This window comes from Abrus precatorius, unplaced genomic scaffold (assembly GCF_003935025.1).
Source record: "Abrus precatorius isolate BTA unplaced genomic scaffold, Abrus_2018 Scaffold2, whole genome shotgun sequence".
Classification (NCBI taxonomy): Eukaryota; Viridiplantae; Streptophyta; class Magnoliopsida; order Fabales; family Fabaceae; genus Abrus; species Abrus precatorius.
Genome location: NW_020874362.1, coordinates 37,341,033 through 37,363,251, shown reverse-complemented (window position 1 = coordinate 37,363,251; position 22,219 = coordinate 37,341,033). Strand labels below are relative to the sequence as shown.

Sequence of the window (22,219 nt, the reverse complement as noted above, 5' to 3'; positions counted from 1 at the left end):
TATAAAACCATTCTTTTACTTTAAATTTGTGATCCAAACATCAATTCTTACGATGATAACATTTAATTTATTTATACTTGAACTAAATATATGAATGTGAACAAATTATTACCATTTCTTATCTAATAATTATTATCTTTAATTTTACCAAAATTGAAGAGAACTCGGATGAGACTGAGATTTGACAATTTAATAATAAATTGTGATTGCTCTGTTTTCTTCTCTTCTGAAATTAACTTAACATGAGCCGCCACTAAGAAAACGACTGCTAAACCCTTTTTTTATTGCCATGTACAGAATATTTTGGTCCACCGGTGCACCAAAAGTTTCAAGACTGATTTAAAACCGTTGATATATTATAAAAAATAATGAAGGGTTTCGATTGATTGATGAAACGGTAGAAGAAGGACAAAGGACAGGTTTTAGATACATTTCAAAATTTGTGAAGAAGTCCTTAACAACAAATATAATTACTATAAAGGCCTTCTTTTTTATAAATTAGCCACCGTTATACGTCTCTGTGATGTTTCGGGTGCACCGGTGGACCAAATTATGCCTGGACCATCGCACGTGCAGCCTTTCAGATAGGTGGATGAAGTGAGAAATAAAAATAAATATTAATAATGATATAAAAAATAAATTAAGAAATAAACAATAGAAAATAGAAAATAGAAAATAAAAAAATAGAAATTAATAAAATAAAAAAGTATTAGAAATTATTTTTTTACTATACCTAAATAATACATAATTCAATTTCATCTCTCTCTTTGCATAGAGACAATAAAATGACACAAAGTGTCAAATTATAATTTAAAAGTGACAGTTTTACAACTGTCCATTCTTTAATATTTTTTTGCCCTTTCTCAGGAATCTCAGCTGTTCATCGGTCTTCCATTACTTTCTTTTCTATGCTCCACACTTTTTTACGTTTTGTTCTTTTTAGTCTCATTTTGTTTTCTTTTTTTCTCATTTATATTTTACAATACTACTTTTATATTTTGACTGCGAGTTTGGGTAGATAAATATTGATTGTTTGACACTTCAATTTTGTGTGTGTGTGTGTGTTAAATAGGTCGAAATAGAGATAAAATAAAAAATGTAATAGGTGATTAATGAATAACATATGTAAAAGAAAGTCAACTTAAAAATATGTGACAAAATATGAACATCGTACCTCATCCCTGGGCAAGTATGAATGGATGTTATTCGTCTATCTCTCTCCTTTGTTAGTGATATTAAAGTATCTTCTCTACATGAGTATAAATTTAAAAAAATTTATAATTTAATTTATTGTAAATAAAATAATATTATAATCGTTAAATATAAGTTAAATAAAAAATTAAAATTAAATATAAAAATTTTGAAACTTATACTAATATAAAAATTAACAATGTTTCTCAACTTTGAATGTATTCTTTTAAGAAATTTTGAGGATTTTAATAAATTATTATCTCTCGTTGAACGAAATCTGAATGGCCAAAGTGAAAGGTGCAGGTAGCTACCCTCACATATAGTTATGTGTAGTAGCTGCAAGGAAGATCCAACTATAAAAGCATGTTTCCACCTTGATATGAATATGCATAAAAACAGCAAAGTTAGTAATAATGGCCCCTTTGATATATTACTCGCTCATTTCTCTGGTTTTCATTCTCACCTTGAAGCATTTGGTACAAAGAAAAAGATTAAAAAACCTTCCACCATGTCCACCAACTCTTCCCATAATTGGAAACCTTCACCATCTAAAGGCCCCACTCCACCGTTCTCTTCACAGCTTATCACAAAAGTATGGGTCCATCTTCTCCCTTTGGTTCGGTTCACGTTTTGTTGTGGTTATCTCTTCCCCAACCTTGGCCCAAGAATGCTTCACCAAACACGACATCGTGCTTGCAAACAGGCCACGATTCCTCACGGGAAAGTACCTTTTCTACAACTACACCAGCATGGGTTCCTCCTCCTACGGTGACCACTGGCGTAACCTCCGCCGCATCATCACCATAGATGTCCTCTCCACACAACGTCTCAACACCTTCTTCGAAATCCGAAGGGAAGAAACCATAAGGGTCTTACAAAAGCTATCTCGAGACTCAAGTAAGGGCTTCACCCAAGTGCAGCTCAGACCCAGGTAAGGACCAAGGACACCAGATCACAAACCTTTTTTTTTTTTTTTTAATATTTATTTACATTATTATCTTTTTCTTCGCTTCTCTGTCGTACTTAACCCGTGAAAACAATATTTATATATGCATTTTTTTTACAAGAATAAGATTTATATATTAAATTTCATTATTTTAACTATTCAAAATAATCGTATGTAATATTATATATTCTTATTTTTATCAATTATTTACTTCTTCTTTTTTGTGTTTATAAATCTAAAAATACATTCTAAATATAAAACTTTTAAAAAAATCCCATTTTAATGGTATAAACAATATTTTTTTTTATACATTTATACAATACTTTTTTTTATCACATCTCTCATTTTTTCTCACTCTTAATTTTTCTTTATCTCTTCCTTACTTTTGCCTTTTACACAAGAAATTAAAATCTACAACGATGGTTATCCTTTTTCCCCATCTATGTGTCTTGTCTTGTCCATTTCACACTTTTCTAACGGTATAAAAATTTTCATTATTGGCATATACGCAGTTGACTATCTTATTATAAATACAATTCTTATACTTTTATAATTACTTGCTTCTTCTTTTTTTACATTTTTTCATTTTATCGATCATCTCTCTCTCTCTCTCTCGCTTCGCCTACCGATATAATTATCTTAAAATGAGGTGTGTAACGATCAATTTTCTTATAAATGTAAAAGTTGAATAATTCAGAGTTTTTATTTAACGTTATCGCGTAATGATTCTTTTAAATTGCTATTAACATTATAGTTTGGGTAGTACAAATATATTAATTCTGTGGGTCCACACTCGACCACGCAGGTTGACTGAGATGACTTTCAACAATATGATGAGAATGATCTCTGGGAAGAGGTACTATGGCGACGACATTGACGTGACAGATGCAGAGGAAGCGAAGCAGTTCAGAGATATAATATCGGAGGTTATGTCGTTGTTGGGTGCAAACAACAAAGGGGATTTCTTGCCTCTGCTTCGGTGGTTCGATTTCGATGGTTTGGAGAAGAGATTGAAGGCGATTAGTACGAGGGCTGATGCGTTTTTGCAAGGACTTGTTGAAGAGCATCGCAGTGGAAAGCACAAAACCAATACCATGATCGAACATCTCTTGACTATGCAGAAGTCTCAGCCTGAGTACTACTCCGATCATATTATCAAAGGCCTTATTCAGGTAACAAATTTCTACTTCACTGTATTTAGGTAATAAATAATATATGCGTTGTTTATTTTAATAAAAGAAAAAAAAATCATTAATAAGAGAAAACCAAAACTTGAGTATAAGATGCCAAAAACATGTTACATCATGTCCCCTATTTACCATAAATCACTCCATAACATGCCCTTATTCAAATTATAGCCCTATCCGGTGCAGAACATGGCGCACTTGTTAACATAAATAATATAGTACCTTTTTTTTTAATTTATTATATTATCTGTACAATTCGTGAAAAAAGGTAACATGTAGATATTCATAGTATTAACATTTTTTATCAGCACTAATCAACGTAGTTTTCTAAACATCGATCGAGTGTTAGGTGATACGTCACTGTCTCCCTATTAAGTAATAATCACTCTATGCATGACTGCGGTCATGAAATTAACATGATCAAATTAGAAGTTAATAATGATAAGACATTATTAAAAAATACAAATAGGAAATCAAAGATAATACGGAAACGACTTCTTTTTTTTTAAATAGCGCCGTGTGGACTAAAACTACTTCTTTTTTCTATAGTAATTAAATCATGTACAAAATAAATATCTTTAAATCGTTTTTACTCATTAATTTTGTAGATTACGAAATATAAATAGGTAGAGGGTGATGACGAAAAAGGTTTAGAAAAAGAGATTGAGCTTGAGTCTTTTTTATTTTACGATGTACAAAGAAGTTTATGCATTCAATTTTCATGGCATACACATTGGTCAAATGGAAGTTGTTTAATTTAAATTGGAATTGCAGGGAATGCTCCTCGCTGGAACTGATACAACAGCTGTGACAGTAGAGTGGGCAATATCCGCTTTATTAAATCATCCAGAAATATTGAAGAAAGCAAAGGATGAAATAGACACTAAGGTAGGACAAGATCGCTTGGTAGATGAATCAGACATTCCAAATCTTCCTTACCTTCAAAATATTGTGTACGAGACACTTCGACTGTATTCTCCAGCTCCATTACTATTGCCTCATTATACTTCAGATGATTTGGATATTGGGGGATTCACTATTCCACGTGACACCATAGTGTTGATTAATGCATGGGCCATTCAAAGAGATCCAAAAACTTGGAGTGATGCTGAATGTTTTAAGCCCGAGAGATTTGAAAAAGAAGGTGAAGCAAACAAGTTAATTCCATTCGGATTGGGAAGAAGAGCTTGTCCGGGATTAGGTTTGGCATATCGTGTTATGGGCTTGACTTTGGGTTTATTGATTCAGTGCTTTGATTGGAAACGTCTAAATGATGATGAAATTGACATGAGGGAGAACAAAGGTGTCGCAATGCCAAAGTTAATTCCATTAGAGGCTTTGTGTAGAGCGCTGCCACCCAGCAATAAATTATGCAGTAACTAGTTGTTCTTAATGTACAATTAACAAGTTTGCATTTTCTCTACGATTAGGTATGCGTGCCTAATTAAATAATATGTTGGTCAAATTAATAATCAATTATGCAGAATAGTTGAATGCGGCATCTTCACCGTCATCATCATCGAGTTATTGTGCAAGATCACCAACCATTATTTATCCTGTAATGGGAATTTTATACGATAATATATAATACCATGATATTTGCATACACATGTGACCCACCCACACAATATATATTATATATATGAACTACACACTTATTGTTACTCTCTTTATTTTTATTTTTCATTTTAAAGTTTTGACGCCTAACTATTGAATAGATTTAATATTTTTATTAAATTATCAAATAATTGTTGTTTTATTTATTTTTATCTCTCTTATCAATTAATTATTCATTTATGTTAAGAGTATAATTAACAAAAATAATAATATTATTTTAAAAAAGATAAACAAGGCTACTTTTTCAGAAAGATAATATATATTAAAAAACAAAGGGAAAAAGTAGTAAATATATTTATGTATTTTTTTTTCCTATAAATGAACCTTTTCGAATAAACTAAATTGGCATTTACCATGATTCATTTGTAATTGAGAAATAATAATAATAATAATAATAATAATAATAAAGTGTGTGCTGATAATTTGTGAAGATCATCCGTCATGAAAGGCATCATAATTTATCTACATTACTATTCCAACGATTGAAATCTGCATAGTAATTAAAATTCATAAATATCAAGAGTCAAATGCAACCGAATAAAAGATAAAATTTAGGTTCACTCATATAAATATTATTTGTGTGATTTTTATAATTAGAGTTTGATTTTTATTTTTTAATAATATGTATCAACTTTTAACGTTGGTATGTTAATATTTAATAAATACTTTTATTATATGCATATTGCTGAAGTAAAACTTAAACTCTAACTAAAAAGTAACATTTATAGTAGTTAAATATTTCACCTAAGTTTTGTTTTAAATAATAAAATAGCATGTTGAAATTTTTTTGAAATCATTGTTATGAAAAGACTATAATTTTGTCCACATTGGACTATTCCCACAATTGATATCTGAACAATAATTGAATTTCATAAATAACAATAGTCATATACAGTTGAATAAATAATAAAAAAAGTTATGCAATGTTCTTGCACGTGAGTATTTTTCTGGTCTATACTTAATTAGCTATCATGTGGTTCAGCATGAAATTGCTAAAATTCTAGTCTATTCCAAATGGAATTTCACTCTATAATGCTCTTTGAAAGGAACCTGCATAATGGCAAGAAAATGTTCTAATAGATGCGAACAATTTTGACACAATAGAAATTATAACTTCATAAAATGTTCAGACGATTGAACAATATTAAACACACCCAAGAGTTCATCAAATGTTCTAACAACCGCAAACAATGCAAGTTTAACACACCGAAAACAACATCATGTCTTTAATCAAAAGTAAAGGAACATCATGAAAATAAAAGATATATTAATCCAAATTTTTACTTTGCAAAGCAACTTTAATTTTCTCCGCTGTGCAGGCAACGAGAGTATGGATTGAACCAACAGAGTCAAGGTCTATCTGGTCCATTGCAGCTGGACTGCAAGCAAGAACTTGTTGTGCCAGAGTTACCAATGAGCCTCTTAACGATTTCCCAGATTTCTCTTCAACAGCATTTGATTGGCCATCCCAAGAAACGGTAAATCCTGAAGGAAGAACTGGCAATGGTGAAGAGTCATTACCCCTAATGGCGTAATTAAGGGTGTCCATATCAAAAGGAGCGTATACCAACATAGACCCCAAAGCATCTACCCAACTTTCTTGGAGAATCAGCATGTTGTTCTCCTTGGGGATGAAAGGCTGCATCCACATCAACAATTGAAATGAATTCAGTCATATTTACTTGAAGTGACAATAACTATTCTGGCTAATATTTATTTTAAGCACTAAACACCATTTTGTCGTCACGCCTTCAATGTGTGTGAATAGCATTTGTAAAGAGATTCACATTTATTGTGATAATAATTAACATGCCCAAACAGTGTCAACCGAACATGTTTGGCTTTGTATAAAAAATAAGAGTGTTACCTAGAAAATATTCCAATGCAGCATGCATTCCTTTCACATAAATTAATAAGCATATCTGATAATTTCTTATTTAAATTTTTGAGATAAAAATAAGAAAACTGCATTGAGAATACTAATCATCAAAGGAGTATGTACTGTAAGAGTACTGAAAATATCATTTCAAGCATTGAATACTTCTAACTACAGAAGTTACACTAATATTGTCTTAAATGAAAAAAGGAAAAAGAAAAAAAAAATGACTATACATGTAATTATAGAAAGATCTTCAAATTCTAATAATTAACGTATATTAGTGCAAATGATAATTGTTTTTTTAATAAACGTAATTTTATTTTACAATATACAAATTAATGTGAAATAAATTATTTTACAATATATTCTGTTGTGACTAGGCATGAAATTAAGAAATGACCTTGTTCATATTGTTACTAATTTGAAAGTAGTTTTTACTAATTAGAACCGTCAAAACAATGTGCTAAATTAATGTTTCTAAACTCAAATTATTTCACCCTATATATGTTAAGCTATAAAAATTCAGATGTAACAAGTTACAAAATCTAATTATCCAAACATGCTATGTTACTTTAACCATATATATATATATATATATATATATATAATTGAAACTCGAAACTAGAAATAAAAATTAACAATTACGTACCCGGATAATTGAAGTGCAATTATTAGGATTAGATCCATTTGAAAGGTGTTGAACCTCGTGCGCTGGATTTCCATACAGTAGAACATCCCACTGCAAAAAGAAAAAAAAAATTATTAATGATTCTGTAATGCAAGAATATGAACTAAAATATATGCTAATAATTTAGCCCTTCGAACCTCAGCTCTTCTCTTGTTATCTTTCAAGAAGTGAACAACTTGCTGAGGAGAGAGAGGAAGCCAAAAGGTGGTAGCAGCACTGATAATCAAACCATTTGGCACACCCGGCTCTGTGCAGTTGCGAACAGAAACCCTAACCCCACCATGATTCATCCTTAAGTGTTGGAAGTCATTGCTACCACGCATATCCAAACCTCCACAAAAAACCTTAAGCATGCGATGAGCAAGATGCATGACACTCCTCTTTCCTTCAGCTGATCTAATCACTGAGAACAACGAATAGCATATATAGACTTTGATATATCATATATATGAACAAATAATAATGCATCGATACCAAATTACACGAATTAATAATAAGTAGCATGGTTTGGAGCAAAGAGATGAAGAAAGAGTACTAACCTCCTCCAGCGTCAAAAGTAGGTACAGTTTCAGCTGCGGCGCTTACAAATCTCTCACCCATTCTTTCAAGTGTCAGAACCCATCTTTCTGCTCCATATGCCTTGTTGCCACAAATAACGTCTTTGAAAAGCCGGTGAGTTTGGATCTTATCCTCCACTTCCACGTGCTCCACCCAAGAAACCTATCAGAATAAAACGTAACATCAACAAAAGTTTGTTTTAGCTGGCATGCTGTTAATTACTACCAACAATGGTGCAATGAATGAGAATAACGTATGTATATTTTTTGAGAAATAATATTTTTTTAAACTCTCATGAAATTAGAAAAAATATTGTTAAGTCTCTAAAACAAGAAGCAAAATGTATTAAATCCTAATAAAGTTAATAGGTATATCTCCATGTATACTGTATGTATAGGTCATGTGCAACATGCATGCATCAATATACGAGACACATTTATTTATCCATTTTGCCCATAAGTAATTAAACATGTATATATATAAGTATTTACCCTGCTCAACCCATCAGTCAATTCTTGAATCAGGCATCCAGAGGGAAGCCTCCAAGCGCGAGGAACATTAGTTTTATACTTAGAGGAATCAAATGACACATCTCCAATTACCCATACACCAACTTCAATTTGTTTACAATAACGAAGGAAGAGGAATTCCCGCGTTGAAACCAAAGGTGAAAGAATGTGCATTTCTGCATTCATCTGTGCAAAAATTAAATGCTTGAGTTATCACCTAATCCAAAGAGATTATAACAAAATAAAAAAAATAAAAAGTAACGTAAAGCAAGGTTTTCAGGAAAACATACCAACTGCAAAGCTCCATTTCGGTTTCCTAACGAACCGCTTTCATAAACTTGGATTGTTTGTGCACTTCTGACGATTGTTGGGAAAAGATCAATCCATTTGTCCTAGAAACATCAGAGTATATTCATATATCGTACACTTGATGAGTATCTATATATTTCAATATGTAGAGAATCAATACAATATTTGACAAAATAATTAGAAGAGTTTGAAATAGCTAACCGGATTTAAAAACATTTCAACCAATAGTGCCCCGCCCATGCTCACTACTTGTGAATCTTTTGATGACTCGACACGTGCATGATTTCCCTTCAAGCGATTACCCCTACGAAATATTTTGCTGTAGCTTTCATGCTGAAGAATGAATTTCCCATCAACTAGAGACCTGAACCAGAAGGGCTCGTTCATTCTCAAAAGTTTCATTAATTCTTCTATTGCAGTATTTGCAATCTCTATCATCAGTGACTTTTCTTTGTCTGTATTTATGCTCGTCACGGGCTGGAGTGGTACCAAATCGTTGTTCAAAATTTGAACAAGTGCATCCAAGTCCAGATCAAGAGTTGGCATATTATCCTGAGGAAGGGCATGCGTATCTTGACCAAGGGAAGGAGCAGTAACAGCCGGACATTTACCTGGATTATCAGCTTTAATATCTTGCTCAACAACAGGAGCATTCATGTGTCGATCATAAGGAGAAATCACAGTAGGAATTTTTTGATCAAGAGCAGTAACCAAGGCTGGAATGTTATGATCAAGAGAAGAGATCAAAAGATTTTTATCTTGATCAAGATCAGTAGGAGTATGAGCTGGAATATTTTGATCAATGGAAGGAGTAGTAAGAGTAGGTATATATTGATCAAAGGTAGGATCAGAAGCATGGTTATACCCAGGAGTAAAATTAGGCATATTCTGATCAAGATTTGGGATAGGAGCAGAAACATTTTGATCAACGGCAGGAATAAGTTGATTAAGAGCAGGAATGCCTTGATTAGAAAAAATAATTAGTTGATCATGAGGAGCAACATGTTGATCAGCAGTAGGAATACCTTGATCAGGGGCAGGAACTAGTTGATGAGGAATAGTAATACCTTGGTCAAGAGCAGAAAAATGTTGACCATGAGCATGACCAAGTTGATCAGGCATAGGAATATGTTGATTCTGAGCAGGTGCAAGTTGATCATGATGAATAGGTGCAACTTGATCTAGCATAGGAATATGTTGATCTGGAGCAGGAACATGTTGATCATCAAGAATAAGAATACCTTTACCAGGATCATTAATATGTTGATCAAGAATAGGAATACCTTGACCCGGAACAACAGGAATAGGTTGATCAGGAGCAGGTAAATGCTGCCCAGGAGCAGGAATGGCAATTGGTGGGGCCTGAACAGGAACAAGTTGAGCAGGAGCAGCAATTTCACCCGTTTGGTTTGGCAAATTTCCTCGTGAAGATGAAGGAAGGGCAGGGAGCAGCATTGGATCTATCTCACCGTTGCTTGCCAGAAGCCTGGTTAATCTTTGATACTGAAAATTAATTCACAAATGAATGTCCATTAACTATAAATGAATTAATCATTAATAAGTACGTGTGTGAGAGTGTGTGATTCATAACAAAAGAGAATCAATCAAATTAAAATAGTTTACTAGCCTCTTGATTTAATATATAATTTTCCAGCCTTATGGAATGCAAATAAAGTTCACGCTCGTCCTCTCCTAAGCGTCGACCCCCACATGTTACGCAAAGTAAATTCTTCAAAGTCTGCCTCATTATTTGGTTTTCCGATTCCATCCTTTCATTCTCAAGCCGAAGAGCATTGTTGTATGATCGATCACTTAGATTCTGAAAATTACACGTAACGTAATTAATGTATATATAAAATGGTCAGCATTATATATTTAGTGAAGCATGTGAGATATGATTGTCATTGAAAATGAAGAATCTTGCTAAAGAAAATAGATAGACCACCTTCATTTGTGTCCTCTTATTTTGAAACCAGAATTTTATTTGTCTGGGCTCAAGTTCAAGCTCCTCGCTTAGTTGACGTCGTTGGATTTCGTCAGGATGAGCGCACTCTTGATACGCTCTGTGTTCAAAGAAGAAAATTTTCAATTAGTCGAGAGTATTGAGACATGAGTTAAATATCAATTACAAGAAGAGAAAAATACGTGTCAACATTTATTGAACAAAGATACGGACAATATATAACTCGAGGCTAGATTTGAAATTGAGATAGCGATGTCAGTGTAAAATAAATACAAGAATAGACATCAAGAAAAGCATTAAAAGATGTCTAAATTGTATGTCATGCTATATCTGGGTTAACTTGCATATACAATCTACTCGAAGATATGATAATTTAAAAGAAAATTCTTAGGGTTAACGAACCCAAGAAATAAACAAAGCTATATTTAAACTTGAGATAAATGCAGCATTTAGTCAGCTCCAGTATCTCTACCTTTGGGGAAACTGAAGAGATGTTGATTGACAAAAATGCTCCCTATCAAATAATGAAACGTTATTCAAGTCACTTATAAACTCAAGATACTAGCTAAAGCTTCAATATTGATTTTATATCTTAAAATATACACTTCAAGCAAGAGCTAGCTACTTCACTTAGAGCGTGCGTATGTAGTGCTTATTTTGATTTAGTTAAAATTCAACTTTATTTAGGACAACGTTATACAATAAGATTTCCATGAGGGACATCAAAGCATAAACCAGATTCACTATTTCTTCATCATTTTGTTTAATTTTGGGATCATGGCAAGATTTTGCATCATTGATATGGCATACCAAGTCACGGCCAATGGAGAGAACAAAAAACTGCTTATACAGTGGAGGAGGATGTATTAGTAGTTCCAGTAAGATTATGAGAATTTGGTGGTGTATTAAATTGGATCGGATATTTGGGATCATGGGATTAGAAAGAAGAAGAATTAAGTTACGTACGACCAATCATAAAAACGAGGCCATGCTTGTCTAATTTTCAACAATAATGGGAAAAATATATACAATGGTTGCAGTTAAGGAGCATCAATGCCCTTAGACAAAGTTTAAGGCTTATTCTCTCTAATTCAAAATTAGCTTTTAAAAGTCAAGGCACAAAAATTAAGAAATACATTTATTATACTCCTTTTTATTATTATTATGTATTCAAATTCATTAAATAAAAATTTATGTACAGTAAATTTTTATTAAAATAATAAAACTTTATAGAATTCGATGCATTAATAACATTGAATATTATAATTTTTTATGACAAAGGCTAATCAATGTTCTTAGGTACTAGTTAAAGCACCAAAATTAATTTTTTTTTTCAAAAACATAATAAATACACCTTTTTTTATTATTTTCAATGTAAATTATAATAAAAAATTACCATTTTTTAATTATTTATAAGAACACAGGTTAACAAGACCCTTTTTTTATGTCATTGAACACATTAAAAAATATATTATTTATAAAATTAAAAAGAACTAATACTTTAGTAAAATTATAAAGTGACTGCTATTTTGAAAGAAAAAAATTTGTTAAAATAATTATTATTTTGAATCAAAGCAATTAAACTATTTAATAGATAATGAGAAATTTTTTTATATTTTAGAAAAAAATATACACAATAATTAAAAATAAAAAAATACATGAGAATTGAATTACTCTCATCTCAAGCAAGGGAGAAAAAAATCTTGAAAACATGTGAAAATAAAGAAAAAAATAATTGCAAAGGATAAAAATTAGAATAAAACTTATGTGTATATAAATACTATTTGTGTTATTTTTCAATTAAAATTGGAGTTTCATATGAGTAACATGTATTAACATTTAATGGTGATGTGTTGACTCTAAATACATGCAAACTTATCAAAGTAAAATTTTAACTCTAATTAAAAAATAGTGTCATAAGTATGCATTTAAGTTTTATCTTAAAAATTATTTAATATTTTCAAAGAGTGCATGTACACACTCGATAAAAGTAAAGAGGGATAAAAATAATAAATATAATGAATAATATAACAGAAAAAGTAAAAATAAAAGATATAGGATGCATGGATGTAAAAAAAACATTGAAATTAAAATATGAAATAACTTCCATGATTCTTTAAAAAGTATAAATTATAAAATATATATATGTATATATATATATATATATATATATATATATATATAAATTATCGATTGAGTGTCATGAGTATCACTCTCTCAAGTATTGATAAAAGGTAACGCCTTTCTCATCCTTCAATTCTATAACAAGGCTTCATTGAAACCATGAAATTAAGAATATAAAATAAAATATGATTGTCAAAAAGAAGAGATCGATGATCTTACACTTCGAGTTTAGCTATCTTTTGAGCATCATGACGACGGTAGTACCTTGGTTCTTTGTTTGAGTTGTTTGCAGAATTGGTAGACCCACGTACTTTCATCTTCAGACACATTCTTTCAACCTTGGTGAGAAAATGCACCTGCAAAAATCGAAAGTACTTCTCTAATTATCTCTTTTGTGTTTGAGATAGAAAAAACTATGAACTCTTAGAATGCTTATATATGCCAATTCACTGTGGATTCGAGGAAGTTGGCACGTGTGAATTCGTCTCCACAGGGATCAATTCAACAAAAGGTAATACCCAAAAAAGAGAAAACATTAATCCTTTTACTTCCTGGGAAAATTAAAGGATTTTTCATGTGGATTCTCGTATGAGATGAAAATATGAAAATGATTAATGTTTTTCTATGCAAAGCCTATCAGTGACCATCTAGTAACCGCTAAATCACTTAAAAAGGAAGGAGAGCTATGGAAAGTGAATACCATTCTTGAGAAAACATAATTTGAAATTTTGTAAGGAAGGTTTTCAAAGCCTACCGTTTGTTCAAAGAGTAGAAAACCAAACAGCAAAGCATTGTTGGAGAGAGTGATCTTAGCCCACAAGAAAAACAAATCGAAGAAGAAGAAGAATGAATCAATGCTGGAAAGAAGTGATATTCAATATATAAAGATCATATTAAGGAATAAAATCTCTGCAAGTTTAAAATTTTTACTTGGTTGTCTTGGAGTTCATGCTCACACAGGTTATGGAAGTCGAAAGCTTAAATAAAGGAAATAATAAAAAGGACAAAATAGTTGAAATTTAATTCTAGTTTATCTTCATGCCATGTCAGCCAGTTGACTTTTTAGAACAACTTATACGTGGACCCCACAAGTCAATTTGATACATTCTTCTGACTCCTAACAAAGTCAAATAAAAAATTATAAAAAAAACAATCAACAATCAGTTTTTCTGGGCAAACCACAGTCTCACCCATGAGTCAAATAAAAATCATTTAATTAATATATGTTTTATAATTAGATAACAGTGTTAAAATTTTTCTGAGTTTTTTAATTTTTTTATGATTCATAAATTTTAATAATATTAAATAAAACCATGGCATATCAAATTATTTCAATTTTTATCCTCACTTTTAATGAAATGTTATCTTAAATGCTTTAGTTTAAAATGATATAAATAATTTTGCAATGCAAGAGTTATTTAAGATTCAAATACTTCTCCAATCACATCTATACAAACAAGTTACCTTACACAGTACTTCTTCCGTTTCTTTTTGGTAATTTAATTTCTTTATTTTTTTTATTAGTATTATTTTATAAATTAATGAATAAGTAATATTTTTTATAATTTTATTTTTAATAATTAATACTTACTTAATAGAGGATAATAAATAAGATGTTATACTATTAAATGTTATATTTATTACATATGTCACAAATAATTAATTTAAAATTAACATTAAATGTTATATTAATTAAATGTAACATTTATTAAATTTAAATGTTTTGTATTAAAATTTATTATAAAAAATTAATTACTACAATATACTTATTATTTTTTAATATGTATTTAATAAGAATCTGTGTATTAGTTTTTTTAAATTATAGAATATCACAAAATTTAATGCATTGAAAATATTAATTATTAAATGCTATAATTTTTTTTATTAAAAATATTATTTATTAATTATTATTAAGCATATTTGACACACGTTAATAAATATTTATTTATATATGTAACAGTAATAGTATAGTAATTACATTTTTTTTTGCATTTTAACAACTTTGTTTTTTTCACATTTTATTGTCACTTTATAAAACCAATAAACAGTTAATTTTTATTTATAATTTTATTCTTAAATATTAATATTCATTTAGTATATCATAAATAGGTAAAATAATTATTATAATAGATAAATTGCTACTTTTTCTTTTAAAAAAATAATGTAAAGTATCCATATTATTAGTATAATTATAAGAAAAATTATTTAAAACAAAACTTGCTTAAATAAAAAATAAAAATAAACTATTAAAAGTAACAATATACAAACTCTAAAGAGTCAAATAATAACTTTTTACAAAATTTAAATTAACAATCATTTTTATAATTTTTGTACAAAATTTCAAGTGTCAACGAAAACAAATGAAGAAATTACTATATTTAATAAATATGATATATATGAGAAATTTAAATAATGTTATTAAATTTTATATTCATTAAATGTTATGCATTTATTGTATTTATTAAATCTAATATATCTTATTTAAGGCTTATTTTTAATATTAATAAAATTATTGAATATATATAATTATTACTTCCTTCACCTTCTCTTTCACACTATTTTTAATTTAATTAATTAATTAATATTTTATAATATTAATAAATAATTTATTTAAAAATTACCTTTAATAATTAATGTGTGTTTTGTTGAAGATTGAGTTTTAATTTTTACAATACCCATTTCTCTTACTATCTAATATTAATTAATATAATAAATGAATAGGGATGGAAATAGGTGTTATATCTAAAATTTATTTATAATGAATAAAATAAATATCCATAAAATTTGATGGAAAGATGGGTCCGTTCCATTAATAAAAGGTAATTTAATTTTAGATAAATAAATATGTTATAATTTCATACATATTTTGTGTTTTAATCAATTTATATTGTATTTTATTTATAATTTTATATTAATGTAAAATATTTTTAAAAAAATACTCTTATTTTATAATGATATTTAAAAATACTCTTTTTATTTAAAAAATTATGAATTATAAGTACAAGTATAATTAATTTGAAGTATTACAAACATTTTTTTTTACTTTTTACTGAAAAATAGAATTTACAATGATCAAGATCAAAATATAAGATTTAAAATAATGGGGATAAAATAGTAATTTTTAATGCGTTTATAACTATAACAAAATAAAAGTATGAATATTTGTTTAAGAAAATAAATGAAAAAAAAAATATCGTAGATGGGACATATTAATGATCATTTAACATCACTTAAAGGGGATCAAATCCAACCTCAGAACATGATCATGACAAACTCCAAGTAGTCACAGTCCAAACCCAAAATCCAAAAAAAAAAATAGTAAAAATAATTAGGATATTAGAATATGTGATCCTGTGGATTTAGTTGGGCCCCTTTTTTATCACAAAAATATTAGAATGTGTTTGGACAAATGGGCCAAGGTCCATCGCAACCTGAATCACTTGAATTTCAGTTTTTCGCCAATTAATAAGTTGAGTTGGTTGAAAAAAGAAAAAAAAATTATGGAGTTGAATAAATATAAATTCATTTAGGTTGCACGATCTAATTAGAAAATTTTAAAAAGTTTAAAATTTAAAGTATTTTATTTGAGTAGAATAATTGAATTTCTTTCGTTTTAAATATTTTTGTTTGAATAAAATAATTAAATTATTTACATTCCTAATAAATAAAATTATTACTATATTTGATAAAATTAATTAAAAATATTAATAAAAATAAATAAACAAATAATTTTAAATTTTCATTCTTTTGTTAAAATTAAAAAAAATTCAACTGTAATTTATTAAAATTTTCATTAAAATTCTTAGAAATTTAAAATTTTTAAAACTAAATATTAAAACTAAATATTATAAATTTTTCATACAATGAATTATTTTTTTAAAATATCTCATTTAAAATAAAATATAATTTTAAAGTAAAAGAATGTTTATTTGATAATAATTTTTATTTAGAAGTTTTTAAATGTTAGAATAAATTTTTTATAAATCATTCTAAACATATATTTTTAAGTTTTTTTAAATTAAAAGATTTTTTTAAAACTCTTAACTTGCATGTACACATTAAAAAAAGTTTAGATGTTTTTGTGATAGCTTAATTTTAATGATTTTATTTTTTAATTTTAGTCTTTAATATTTTAATATTTAATATTTTTACGAGACAATGTCATCGTTGATAAAAGAAAAGTGTTAAATTTAAAAAAATAAAGCTGATAAACTGAAGTATTATCTTTATGAGGCAACATCATTATTATTCACTTTTTTTTTAAAAAAGAATATTGAAGTGAGTATTCAACTTCTCTAAATAAAAACTACACATATGACCATAAATTGAACTTCTATTAACACGACTTGGAGACCCAACTATATATCTCCAACACAAGAGTTTATATGAACCATCAAAAAATGATTTGGTTTGAATGATTTTTCCCACAAGAGAATTACCATCATCATCATCACTTTTAGCCAAATTTGAATGATTTTTCATTTTTAAAAGACAATATGAATAATTTTTTGAGCATTATGGAGCTATTTGAAGAAATAAATTTCACTTTCATTTATTTGTCAAAAACAGTAACACACCAAATAATTGTAAATATTTAAAACAAACAATCTAACTAGTCTCTCATCAATTATCATCTTTCATTATCTTATTATCATAATTTAGAATTAAATATAGATTATGTTAATAAATTTTAATATAAATAATGCACAAGAACTTGTATGATTCTTGGAGAAATAAAGAAATATAAAATAATTAGGAAAGGTGATAAAGCATTCCTATAAGTTAGTTTAACCTACCAATTCGCATGGAGAGGGGACCACTAAGTGCCTTAATTTTATATTTTATAATCCAAACTAACGCGCTTCCTTCCGCAATCACGTTTTGTGTGAGCCATCCTTTTCTTTCTTTTTCTTTTAAGAAACAAAATCACATTTCCATGGATATTCAAAATCATAACTCTATTTAGAAGGGAAAAATAGTGGAAAATAAAACATATTTGGTATAATTATAAATAAAGATGTTTGCTACACAAGGAAAAGTTTTAAAAATAAATAAACATTTCGCTTTTATGGAAATACAGTAATTTAGTTAAATGTATAATTCGTAAAAACAAATACCTTGAAAAAGTATATGAATAGAAAACATTTTTTATGACAATATGTAAATTTTTTGGTGCAACGCTATTTCCACATTAAAATTATAGAAAATGCTTTAGAAACAATCTAATGGAAAGAGAAAAACAAAATTCTGTGCATGAGCTCTTTCATGTAAGTAACTTTGATTAGCAAATTCTTTGGAGAAGTGGATCTCATACAACAACTATGCACATTTTCTTCTTTCCTTAAAATATTAGAGATTAATTTGTATTATATAATGTGAAACAAGTCATTAGATGGTAAGTACTTTGTATACACCAAAAAAAAAAGTTAAGCATTTGAATTCAGAAGTTATTTAATATGAGAAATGGGGGTAGATTAAGAGATGGTAAAGGTAAATAATGGTGGGAAAATATCAAAATGGAAGAGATTAAAAATGTTTACAAATACTATTTTAAAATTTATTTTAATAAGAACATTTTCATCCATTATTATAGATATATTAAATTGACTTGCGTAAAATTGTGTCATGTGTTTATTATAATGTATTGAATAATTTTTCAAATTTATAAAAGAAAGTGATAATTAAAGTTTTGTTTAGGAATTAGTTTTAGAAAAAAAAAGCAAGAAAAGGGAAATAACTTATGTGATAATAACTTTTAAATAAGAGATGAAGTTTTTGTAAAGTCTTTCTACTTTTGTATTTTTAAATTTACTACACTTAGAATAATATTGTATGTATTATGTTTTCTCTTCTGTTTCTTTATCTTTCAAACACATTTTTTTTTCTGGTCAAACTTACAAACAAAAGTCTAAAAGAACGATGATATAATATTTAAAAAATTTATGCAAAACTTATTCAAACTTACCTTGTTTTGTGCATTTTTTTTTATATGAAACAAAATCAAAATAATATTTGTTAATTGTTTTTTAGATGCAGATATCATTGGAGTAAATTTTTATATCTTCTGACAACTTTTTTTCATACCTGCGACTAAAATTATCTTATAAGCACTTAAACTAAAAACTTTAAAAAAGAACACAACTCTTTTATCAATTTTTTCACTTGTTTCAATAATTTTTTAAAAATTATTAAGTTAAACACTTAAGATATAATAAGTTCTCATTTAAAAAGCTCCTAATCATTTATCCAGACACAGCTCAACTCTAACTGTTGTTAATTTTTCATGAATCTGAGGATGTGGGGCTCAGAAAGGAGGATCAGACTGAATAGCTTGTAGTTTGTAACTGAAAGCCCAAAAGATTGAAGTATACTTTACAAGATATTTGCCCTTTTAAAGTACCACCATCTCCCTACCTTGTCTCATCCTTTCTTACAACAAACTCTCCCTTCGGATTAGAAGAGGCATTCTCTACATTAAACTGTTTCCTACTTTGCATATTATATAGTTTTTCTTTCCTTCTAGTATAGGTAATTTATTACTACAATAACAAGCAATTACTTTCTTTATTCAAGGGCCTCAAATTTTCAATTTGATGCTTGAACCACCTAAAACAAAACAAGATTCAAATGATCAAATCTCAAACATATTATTCAGTGAATGTTCAAAATGGTGGTTGATTTGAACTGTTGTGTTTATTTTTCCTTCTTTTGTTTTATGTTTTCCCTTTCTCAGGGTACTTTCCTTTGTGATATTTTTGTATTCACTCACATGGTATGTTCAGTTTGTTTAATTTGAAAATTCTGATTCTCTTGATTTGTGTCAACTACTGCAGACAAGGACCAATGAGTACAGGAGACAGGCCAAAAATGCATGAGCAAACTGGTTGCTTTGATCCCAACACAATGGCAGAAAGTGTAACTGTAACCTCTCAAAAAGATAACTTTCCTCTGGCAGAGCCTGTAGCACCATCATCTATGGTTGCAGGCAACACCACAAACAGCAATAATAATAGCCTTCAAGAAAATCTCAGGCTTTCTGTGGAAGAGCTCTCCTATCACCATCACAATCCACAGCACCCTGAGGATGTCTCAAACTTAGCAAATGGAGTCAGTGCCACAACTATTGATACTCCACATCCACAGCATCTAGGTTTGAACAACAACATGGATAACCATTTAGTGCAAGAGGTTATTGATGCCTTTTCCTATCAGCAATCCACATGGGACCCAAGTGTTCAGGAATTGCAAGACATGGGCTATGCTAATCACTCACAACACCAGTCACATGAACAACAATTTCAGCAAATTGAGGCACAAAACTGCAGCCAAAACTATAACCCTTCTTCCATATTGGACCCTCCTTACCCTTCACCAGATCTCCTAAACCTTCTTCACTTACCCAGATGCTCAGCTTCATCTTTGCTCACCAACCCCACCAGTTGCATCACAAACCCAACTCAAAAAGCACCCAACTTTCATAATTCAATGGGATTTCTAGGAGACCTTCCAATAGGATCAGACAACACAAGTGCATCCTCAGTTTTGTATGATCCTCTATTCCACTTGAACCTGCCTCCACAGCCTCCAGCCCTCAGAGAGCTGTTTCAATCTCTTCCCCGTGGATACAGCTTGCCAACAAGTTCCAGAAATGGCTCTCTCTTTGGGGGAGGGGATGAGATAGATGGTGATGGAAGCCAGCTTGACATGGGAGTGTTAAAATTCAACAAGGTCGCAGCTTCTGTTGGCAAAGGAAGAAGAGGAAAAGCTGCTAAACCTTTTGCAACTGAGAAACAAAGAAGAGAGCAATTGAATGGAAAATACAAAATCTTGAGAAGTCTTATCCCAAATCCCACTAAGGTATACGGTAGTATACACCATCTATGAATTTTAGTACTAGTAAATAATATGTTACAATTTTTTTTTCTATGAATCGAGCTAATAGGTTGGTTTTGGTTTTAACATAGATGGATAGAGCATCTGTGGTTGGTGATGCCATTGAGTATATAAAAGAGTTGATGAGAACAGTGAATGAGCTCAAATTATTGGTGGAGAAGAAAAGATATGGGAAGGAGAGGTGCAAGAGGCACCAAGCTGAAGATGATGCTGCTGAGAGCTGTAACTTACCTTTTGGAGATCCAGATGGGTGCATAAGGACCTCATGGCTCCAGAGAAAATCCAAAGACAGTGAGGTTGATGTACGGATCATCGATGATGATGTTACAGTCAAGCTCTTTCAGAGGAAGAAGATTAATTGCCTGCTGTGTGTCTCCAAGGTTCTAGATGAACTTCAGTTAGAGCTTCACCATGTTGCAGGTGGACATGTTGGTGAATATTGCAGTTTCTTGTTCAATAGCAAGGTTGGTATTTCATTTGACATAAAACTAAACGGGTTATTATAAGTTATTTGTATGAACTGAATTATCACATTGCTGTGGTTGTTTGTTTCACTGAGGCAGATAACTGAAGGTTCTTCGGTCTATGCAAGTGCCATAGCCAACAGGGTGATTGATGTTCTGGACACTCAGTACACAGCATCAGTTCCACATGCCAACAGCTATTAAAGAGGGTCAAGATCAGCCACCAAAGGTCTCTATGAATTGATTCTGACATGTTTCAGACAGTAACTTACACAGTAATGGTTTGAATGATAGTAATAAAGTTCATGGACACAATAGTGAAATTTACTAGTTTAGCAGTTTCAAACTTTCTGATTTACATGTAGTTTCTACGATTCTGATACAAATTCAGTAGGGTTCCTTTGGAGGGACTAAACTACACAGTTATATTTTGGGTTAATGTTATTTGCAAAAGCTTTTCTTTTTTGTCTTCTTTTATTCGTACCTTTTGTCGTGCATTATTTTGTCTCCATTACCATGGGTTAGTGGAGTCATACTTTGGTGTTTTATTTGAGAATTAGTACCAAGAACCAAGCAGTTTTAACTAGTTTCGCTTCTATTCTAATTTCTACTTTGAGCTGCCACACCATTCGAACTTAATTGTCATACTATTTGTGCCACGTGATCTACATCAATACAAAACCATTGCAAATGAGGCACTGGCTGAAATAGAAGTGCGTAAATTAGCTTGCCATGCTCAAACTAAAAAGAAATACAATTTAAAAGAAAGAAACGAGATGGATTTATGTCACGCATTAGACTTCCAGATAATGCGAAGGATAATTGCGCAAAATTTACGCAGAACTATGTGTATTTTTTTTTATTAAAAAATAAAATAGAAGTCTTTGGCAA

General features: G+C 29.7%; 2 protein-coding genes across 2 annotated transcripts; both read left to right on the top strand.

Annotated features, from left to right (window-relative positions):
- The first annotated feature begins 1,601 nt into the window (after positions 1–1,601).
- On the top strand, positions 1,602–4,707 carry LOC113858428 (isoflavone 3'-hydroxylase-like). Its single transcript, XM_027491091.1, has 3 exons — positions 1,602–2,122; positions 2,943–3,309; positions 4,099–4,707. The coding sequence occupies exons 1-3, from the start codon at positions 1,605–1,607 to the stop codon at positions 4,705–4,707; spliced, it is 1,494 nt and encodes a 497-aa protein (XP_027346892.1). The 5' UTR covers positions 1,602–1,604.
- Positions 4,708–19,814: 15,107 nt separating this feature from the next.
- Positions 19,815–21,788, top strand: LOC113858720 (transcription factor bHLH91-like). Its single transcript, XM_027491457.1, has 3 exons — positions 19,815–20,828; positions 20,936–21,328; positions 21,428–21,788. Exons 1-3 carry the CDS (start codon positions 19,815–19,817, stop codon positions 21,530–21,532), a joined length of 1,512 nt encoding a protein of 503 aa, XP_027347258.1. The 3' UTR covers positions 21,533–21,788.
- Positions 21,789–22,219: the final 431 nt, after the last annotated feature.

Bases quoted from the DNA above. Each gene is read 5' to 3' on its own strand.
- LOC113858428 (XM_027491091.1), top strand. From the start codon at position 1,605: ATGGCCCCTTTGATATATTACTCGCTCATTTCTCTGGTTTTCATTCTC. The intron at 2,123-2,942 runs GTAAGGACCAAG...TCGACCACGCAG, and splicing joins CAAGTGCAGCTCAGACCCAG to GTTGACTGAGATGACTTTCA. The intron at 3,310-4,098 runs GTAACAAATTTC...TTGGAATTGCAG, and splicing joins TTATCAAAGGCCTTATTCAG to GGAATGCTCCTCGCTGGAAC.
- LOC113858720 (XM_027491457.1), top strand. From the start codon at position 19,815: ATGAGTACAGGAGACAGGCCAAAAATGCATGAGCAAACTGGTTGCTTT. The intron at 20,829-20,935 runs GTATACGGTAGT...GTTTTAACATAG, and splicing joins TTATCCCAAATCCCACTAAG to ATGGATAGAGCATCTGTGGT. The intron at 21,329-21,427 runs GTTGGTATTTCA...TCACTGAGGCAG, and splicing joins GTTTCTTGTTCAATAGCAAG to ATAACTGAAGGTTCTTCGGT.